We start from the raw sequence: 7,666 nt of genomic DNA on the forward strand, positions 1-7,666 counted from the left end.
TGGAATTTTCTGTCAGGGGATGCAGCTCAGGGAACCCATCCCAGACACCTACCCCTGGCAACCAACACCTCCACCATCCCCTCAGCTCCAGTTCCTCTCCTATGGGAAAGGTGTTGAAACACCCTACAAGGTGTCTTCAGCCTCTCAGCTGTGCAGGGCCTTAGGCAGCAAGGAGACATCCTGCTCTGCAGGCTGCAAACCTTTGAAAAGGCAGAGCCAGGATGGACACAGGGTGTGAAAGAGGTGAAGTGGCTTCACCCTGATCTCCCCGGCACCTCTGTACGTTCAGGGAGGTGGTCCAGCCCCTTCAGGGATCAGCTCAAGGCCACTCCCAGCTGTTGTCTCTCTCATTTGATCATAAAATCATCTCATGAGGTTGACTTCATCCCTGCTCATTGTTGTGTCACCAAGGTTTGGCCCATCAGACCAAAATCTCTGCTGCCCTTGTGTACCTGGGAGTTACTTCAACATCTTTGCTTTGCCCTTTTGGGACTAAATGCAACCAAATGTGATTTTTAAATTGTTTTTCTTTTCCCTCCCTCTTTCTAGCATGTTTCCCAGTGTGATCCCAGACTGCGACCCCACCATTTCACCCAGACTGTATCACATCTGTATGGCACCCATCTCTGTAAGTACCTGCCAAGTCCCATGGGGTGGGCTATCTGCCCCCACGTCCTGTTTGCACTCCTCCAGCTCGGGTCATGGCCATCTCCTTCCAAATAGCAGGTCTGGGCTCTTCAGCTTGAGCTGGAGCAAGGTTTGAGCTGCAATGCTGCAACAAGGACTTGCACATCTCCAGACTTTTTGTGCCTGCAGTCAAAGGAAGGCTTTGATTTATTTTTATTTTTTCTTAGTTTGGTCCCTCTGAGGTGTTTAGAGCTTGCAACTCAGCAAAACAAGAAGAGAGGTGCCTGTCCCTGCTTCAACCACTGCTGGATTTAGGGTGTTGGGTGGAGATGGTGTCTCTGTGGAGGGTCCCATCACAGAGCAGCATGTCTGAGCCCCCAGTCCAGACCCATCCCATATATTTATTGCTCCCTCAATTGGGTTTCTGGCAGCTGGCTGTGCTTGTGGGCTTATCCTTGCTGGTGAAACGCAGGCGTCTGCACCGGAGCTGCTGGAATGGTGTCCCAGGACTGCTCAGGTACCCTGGCCCTGCACCCCACTCCCCAGGGTCTCTTGTCACCCTGTAGCGAAGCAGATGGGAAGGGTACTGAGGTGCCCCGTGGACTAAACCAGCTCTGAGGCAGCGGGTGGTGGGGAGGAGGTACCCATGATCTGGTGTCAGGCTCATTCCTTCCTCGGCTTGCAGCCCTGCCAACTTTCTGGAAGAGGAAGGCAACCGAGGGCTGGTGGCTGCAGTGTTTGGCATCCTCTTCTCCTCCCTGTGTGTGCTGGTTTTGGACACGGACCCTCTGCCACTCATCGTCCACTCCTCCCAGAGCACCCGGGGTAAGGCAATCACCCTCCTGACCCATGAAAGCCACATTCCTCCCCACCCAGGAGGCGTGCAGGTCTGCGTAGCACCCTGAGCAGCCTGTTCACCCTGGTCCCTACTGAGAGCACTGCCTTTTCTTTCCTGTTTTGCTCTGCCTCCTCTCTTCCCATCATTCCTTCTAGAGTACTGGAAGATCCTGGCTTTGCTCTACTACCCTGCCTTCTACTACCCCTTGATCGCCTGTGCCACCATCCGGCACAGGCTCAGCTACCTCGTGGGCTGCCTGCTCTCCTGGTGCCACTGTGTGGTCCACATCTGGCAGAAGGTGGATTGTCCCCAGTCGCCAAAAGTACGTGTCCCACTGCCTGGGGAAGAAGCGGGGTGGTTGAAGTGATCCAGGTTTGAAGGTGGCTTTCTCATCACCTCCTCAAAGTGACATTAAGGCCCAGGACTCAGTCTTCAAGCAGAGGTGGGGTCGTGTGTGACATGTCTGCTTCTCCCCAGATATACAGGTACTACTCCACCCTCTCTTACATCCCCATCATCCTCTGCCTTGTGCTCTTAAGCCTTTGGTACCCAGCCCTGCTCATCAGGAGCTTCACTGTCCAGGAGGAGACCTTGGATAAGGAGGTAATGAGGATCCACAGGGTGACTCAAGGAGGGTGGTAGATAGACCTGCATGGTCCGAGGAGCTCTCCTGCCTCGCAGCCCGTCTGTCTGCCTCGGGGACGGGAAGAACTGGTGTGCTCCCAGGGCACGTGTTCCCCACTTTGCTCCAGCAGCAGGAGCTGCTTCCCCTCTGTCCTTCTGCCGGCACAGGTTGCAGCTCTGTTCATCTCACTGGATTTGAAGAGGGAGTGAAAAATCCGTCTTTGGAGTAAACTCCTTAGTACAAGAGGCTTAAGGCATCAATGCGTCCCTTTCAGGCCAGGACTGGGGTCGCCTTGTTTTCCCAGCAGGCTGGATAATCCCCAGCCCTTTAGGAAATGCCGGGGGCTTTGCTGGGAGGAGAGGAGGAAAAACCTACTTCAAAATAAAAAAAAGCCATCATCAGGCCACACGTGGACTGAAGTGACCCCCAGGCACTTGTTGAGAGCTGGTGGATGGGAATGAGGCTTTTCAGCTGTCCTACTGGTGTGCCCAGTTTGGGCTGCTCTGTTGATGGGAACAAGGCATATTTCCACCTTTGCAGTGTCAGCAGATTTGCTCCCAGCATCATTCCAACGTGTTCCTTACCCAAACCAGTGCTGGGATATCCCTCTACGGAGGCGGCTAGTGATGGGTGGGTGGCCAGGGGTAGCAGAGCAAGGAGATGGCTGCTGGATGAGGTGCAGATGCTCTGTTGAGAGCCTTGCCCAAGTGCCTGAGCACATTGCTGTGCTCCAATTGGGCAACTTATCTCTGCTTTGGTTAAGGTTACAGGGCAAGTTTATTACAAGAAGTACCTAAAGGCTGTCCTGTCCAAACGCCCTCGGAAAGGGAGGTAAGAACGACACCTTCCCTCAGCTCTGCCTGGGCCAGCCCCGTCTGGCTGCCCGCAACAGGGGCAGAGAAGGGTGCCTGGCTCCTGGGGGCCACGCTTTTCCCCCTTCTCCTTCCACCTCCAGCTCCACGAAGCTAGAAGAGAGCCTCCTCTCAAGGGTCCAGGCGTATTTATGCTCCTACGTCTACACTCCCGAGGAAGGTAGGCTTGGGCTGAGCTCTTGGCTGTGGCAGCAGCTCGGCAAACAAGCTGCTCCTCCTTCCCCGGGGAGAGCAAACACCTCTCTTGGCTCCTGACCCAAACCATCTGCGCCTTGGATCCACATGGGCTGCTGCTTTGGGGTGGGAAGCTGGACCCCCCCACACTCACAGAGGAGTTCAGGCGTGGGTTGGGTGAATATTGCACCCTGATGTTTGATAAGGGAACAAATTCCTGAAGAAGTGGGATAAAATCTGTAAGGGCACAGAAATGGGGAGCTACTCCTCTGCCCACGAAGGAAATGAGGGCTGTCTTGGGAGGTGGCACCCCAAGGTACATGGCTACACAGGCTGCAGGCTCCGGGGTGCTGTGGGTAAGCGAGGTTTCATGGGCATCCAGCTGAAGGGCAGAGAAACTGTTCCCAGCTACATAATATGCCAAATTTCCCTTGAAAAATCCAAATTACTATTTGACTGCCCTGTTCCCATTTCCTCCCCTGGGCTCTTGCTTTGGCTGCTGGGTTGTGTGGATGCAAAACCTGCTCCACTCCTCCTCTGTGATCCCGCACCCCAGCTCCTCTCCCATCCATCCCTTCCATTCTGCCCCGCAGGGTTTCGGCTCCCGCTGAAGCTAGTCCTGTCCATAACCACGGCCGTGATCGCCGTCTACCAGGTGATTGTTTCAATTCCAAACTTAAATTCCCCCTCCCTGCATTCGTGGCTGGCTCCTCTCAAGGCAGAGGAGCCCACGGGTCATCGCCACACAGCAGTTTTGGCTATGAGGATGGTATTAGCGTGCCTCGAGGTATTACCACCCCTCGGCTGAGCTGCAGCAACCGGCCATGTGCTTCAAGGGCTCAGCCAGCCTTAAGTCTTTAAGCTCAGGCACTGGCTTGGCAGCGGGATGCCGTGACCCGGGGCTCACGTGGCACCTCTCCCTCGCAGGTTGCCTTGCTGCTCCTGGTAGCCGTCGTCCCCACCATCCAGATCGTGCGGGCGGGGATGACGAAGGACATCGTGGTGCTTTTGGTCCAGTTTGGCTTGGTGCCCTCGGAGAACCCAGCTGTCCCAGGAGATATGGAGAAGGAGCTCAACACCGTCAAGTACTACCTGTGGTCACTGGAAGGTGGGTTCCCAGCCAGGTCCTGCATCCGTCGGTGGTTTTTGGTGGCTTTAAGAACTTACCAGAGAGATTTCTAGTCCCGGAGGATGGTCCAGGAAAGTGATTGGTGATGGAGCAGCTTCCAGGGGAGCTTAGAAACCAGCTGCTGCGGTCATGCAGACATGAAAGGTCTGGTGCTGTGCCAGGCATCTCTGAGCAGCCACCCCGTGCCAAGCTGGCTAGGCAGGGAGAGCCAGGAGCACCGTGCTGCAGATGCTGCCCTTGGGCTGCAGGCTTTGAGATGTGCTGGAATCGAGCAGATGGGCCCTGGCGCCCTGGATAATTGAAAGCCTCGGATGGGGAGGGGGTGTGGGGTTGGCAGGGGTGCCCCAAATCCCTCCATAGCACCACCTAGGGGTACCAGCAAGCCCCGGGGAGGCTTTTTTATGCTTTTTCCTAAGTCACTAAGCCCTCAAAGAGAAAAGGCTTTTTGTTTTCCTGCTATCTCCATCTCTCCCACCAGAACTTCTTCCTGCTTCTTGCATCCCTTTTTCTGAGAGCACATCCCTTGGATCTCTCCATCACCCTGCCTGCTCACCACAGCTTGCTCAATGACTCTGCCAGTGCCTATCTAGCCAAGCTGCTTGTTTTTTTTTCCCTTGGCTGCTTGGCTTTCCCCTTCTCTTTCACTGTCTCACCAGCTTCACACCTGCCTGAGAGACAGAGATCCCTGCAAAGGGGGTGAGAAGGGGAACTGAATCATGGCAACCTGCTTGGGGGTACACCCAAGAAACCCCATAACTCAGACACATTTCACAATAAAATCTCATCGCTGGGGCTGACCCGACCACCTCCCCCTGCTCCTCCTCCACAGTCTGCTACATCTGCTCGCTGGTCCTGTGCTGCCTGCTGACCTGCGCCATGCTCCTGCGGACGCTGGTGATGCACAGGTACAGTGTCCTCGCTCTTCTGCCCTTCACCTTATCCCGGGGCCAGGATGCAGCAGCTGGTTTCTCTCCCCAGGAGCAACCTGAAGGCACTTTACCAAGGGGCCGTGCTGGATGTTTTCTACAAAGCCCACATCCTCCGCCCATCCCGACGAGCCATTGTCTGCTGGATGAGCTTTGCTGCCTTCCAGACGGCTTTTGCCTGCCTGGGTAAGGGGTGTTGGGGGGGCACGGGGGTGTGGATGGGTGGCGAACCTCCATCTTGCACAACATACCCTGGTTTGAAGTCTCTCTACCCCCTTTCTTTCCCCATTTTGCCAAGGGACAGCTGCGAGGCTTTTGTTTCCCTTTCCCCAAACACAATCTGTCCTTCTGTGGGACCAAATGGTGGGGAAGGAAAAAAAAAAAAGGGGAGGGGTGGAAACTATGACTTGTTTTGGCTCGAGCCCAGATATTTTTATTTGAGAAATTTTCACAGCATCCTGTGCAAAAGAGTGTCTGTCTCCTCTGGTCCCAGTCTTCACATCCTGCATGCTCCTCACTGTGCATCTCCCCCGGCAGAGTCTGGGTGTCCCTGGCTAAGAGGACTGGCTACCCCATGGGTGGGGGGAGAAGATCAAATGGGGCAGAAATCTTCACCCCACCATGGTCTAGAGATATCTTAAGGCCTCTCTGCACCATGGAGCGTGAGTCTGGGCAGTATCTGAGGTGATGCATGCATAACACCCAAAGTGTCAGCACTCTGAGGCTACACAGAAGAGTCAAGCTGAGGGTCCGGGGAGTGATGGAAGGGCAGGGGGGACCATCATATCTGCTGGTGACCACCTTTCAGGAAAGAGGACCTATTTTTCAGGTAGATGGTGGAGATTAGTGTGGAGGTAGGAGCTGGAGAGCACTCCAGGAGCTCCTTGCACCTCTCTGCCAGTGAGAATCAGCTTTCCTTTGGCCACCCAGTGCTCGGCGCAGAGCTGGCTGAATCTCACCGTGCTGCTGTGAACCTGCCTCCTCCTTAAAACTCTTGGCTTTTGAGTCACTAAAGCAAAGCAGTTGAGGTGAAGCACAAGCTCAAGCACCAGGAACCACAGCCAGCAATGAGCCTGGTGTGATTTGTGATTAGAAATCAGAACTCGGGCTGATTTTGATGATGAAGTGGTCTTATCTTCCCAGGTCTTCTCATCCAGCAAGTGATTTTCTTCATCTGCACAGTGGGGTTTACTTTCCTTGTCATCATCCCACTCCAGAGTGGCATAAACGCTCCCCTCTTCAAAATCATTCAGAACATGTGGTGAGTGCTCGCAGCCACTGGAGAGGGAGAGGAATTTTGGGGTGCTCTGTCAAGAAAAGGCTCCATCTTGGGCTTCTCCCAGTGTTGCTGGAGGTTTCTGCTGCCTGGGATGGTGTCTCACACTTGGGACCCTTCTGGTGCCTTGTTGGTTCCTTACTTCTTCCCTCCCACCCAGGCCCTTCTGGTTGACCCTGGTTGTTGCTGTCATCATGCAAAATTTGGCAGCTCACTACCAGTTCCTGGAGCAGCATCCCCTCCGGAAGGAGCTCACCAACAGGTGTGGGGTCATGGGAGGAGACCCTCGGGGCAGAGCTGATCCTTCTGAGGTCTAGGACTTCAGGACTGTGTTGGATTTTCACGTGCCCCTGCTGTCGTGATGTCCTCTGTTGTGAGCTCGAGGGGGAAAGCCTGTGGTTTTGAGGCATTTAAGTGGCTCCATGCTCCCATAGAGGCATCTCTAGATGCTTTAGAGAGCCATGCTCCATTTGCAGCCTTGATTTCAGTGGGGTGAAGCTGGTGAGGTCTTAGCCCTGCTCCACTACCCCCATTTGCAAGCCTCAGAAGAGGCCGAGATCCCTCAGGGTCAGTTCAGATGCTGCCAGTGGACATGCTCCCTCTCTCACCCATGGTGTCACCACCTAATCTGTCCTTAAGCTGAAGGCCAGGGTGACAGGTAGATCCAAGTGCCCCTCTCTGTCCAGCCAAGGCAATTCCACCACCTCTGTCTCTCACCTAACATTGCAGGGAGGCTGCTGTAGACTCTTCTAGCTTCCACAGGAGCTGGTGTCCTCCATCCCAAACCACCAGAGTCACGCTTTGGCTGGTTTCTAAGTCTTCAAGGAGAAACCCCTACATGTACTAGAGGCCAAACTTTGAAGTTCTGATGATGCACCACACCATCTCCTCTCTGAGACCATGGAAGAGTGTTTGCTTCTCTCCATGGGATGGAGACACTTCAAATGGGGAACATGTCTGCTGAGGAGGGAGGGGGGGAAGGGTGGGAGGCTTATTTTGGCAGGAAGCTTCTGCGACAGGGAAGGGCTGTGCTTTCTGTCCTGGGGTGTTTGTGTTCCTTACCCCTCCTCCTCCTGCAGGAGAGCTCTCTACATAGTCACCTACCTGCTCTTCCCCATCAATGTCCTGGTGGGCGTCCTGGCTGGCATGTGGAGAATGGTCATTTCTGGCCTTTATAATGCTGTTCACTTCTGCCAGCT

At 54.6% G+C, this 7,666-nt stretch overlaps 1 protein-coding gene across 1 annotated transcript in view; it reads left to right on the forward strand.

Moving 5' to 3' along the window:
- The window catches only part of STRA6 (stimulated by retinoic acid 6), a 10,737-nt gene that overhangs the window by 1,787 nt on the left and 1,284 nt on the right, over positions 1 to 7,666 (forward strand). The window contains exons 2-15 of the mRNA XM_008939860.1: positions 550 to 628; positions 1,059 to 1,144; positions 1,313 to 1,452; positions 1,621 to 1,787; positions 1,943 to 2,068; positions 2,854 to 2,921; positions 3,046 to 3,122; positions 3,730 to 3,791; positions 4,064 to 4,244; positions 5,095 to 5,170; positions 5,244 to 5,377; positions 6,335 to 6,452; positions 6,628 to 6,729; positions 7,547 to 7,666. The exon at positions 7,547 to 7,666 is cut by the window's right edge and continues 27 nt beyond it. Of these exons, the coding sequence (XP_008938108.1) occupies positions 550 to 628; positions 1,059 to 1,144; positions 1,313 to 1,452; positions 1,621 to 1,787; positions 1,943 to 2,068; positions 2,854 to 2,921; positions 3,046 to 3,122; positions 3,730 to 3,791; positions 4,064 to 4,244; positions 5,095 to 5,170; positions 5,244 to 5,377; positions 6,335 to 6,452; positions 6,628 to 6,729; positions 7,547 to 7,666 (1,536 nt within the window). The remainder of the gene's footprint in view (positions 1 to 549; positions 629 to 1,058; positions 1,145 to 1,312; positions 1,453 to 1,620; positions 1,788 to 1,942; positions 2,069 to 2,853; positions 2,922 to 3,045; positions 3,123 to 3,729; positions 3,792 to 4,063; positions 4,245 to 5,094; positions 5,171 to 5,243; positions 5,378 to 6,334; positions 6,453 to 6,627; positions 6,730 to 7,546) is intronic.

Source organism: Merops nubicus, unplaced genomic scaffold, assembly GCF_000691845.1.
Source record: "Merops nubicus isolate BGI_N331 unplaced genomic scaffold, ASM69184v1 scaffold47034, whole genome shotgun sequence".
NCBI lineage: Eukaryota > Metazoa > Chordata > Aves > Coraciiformes > Meropidae > Merops > Merops nubicus.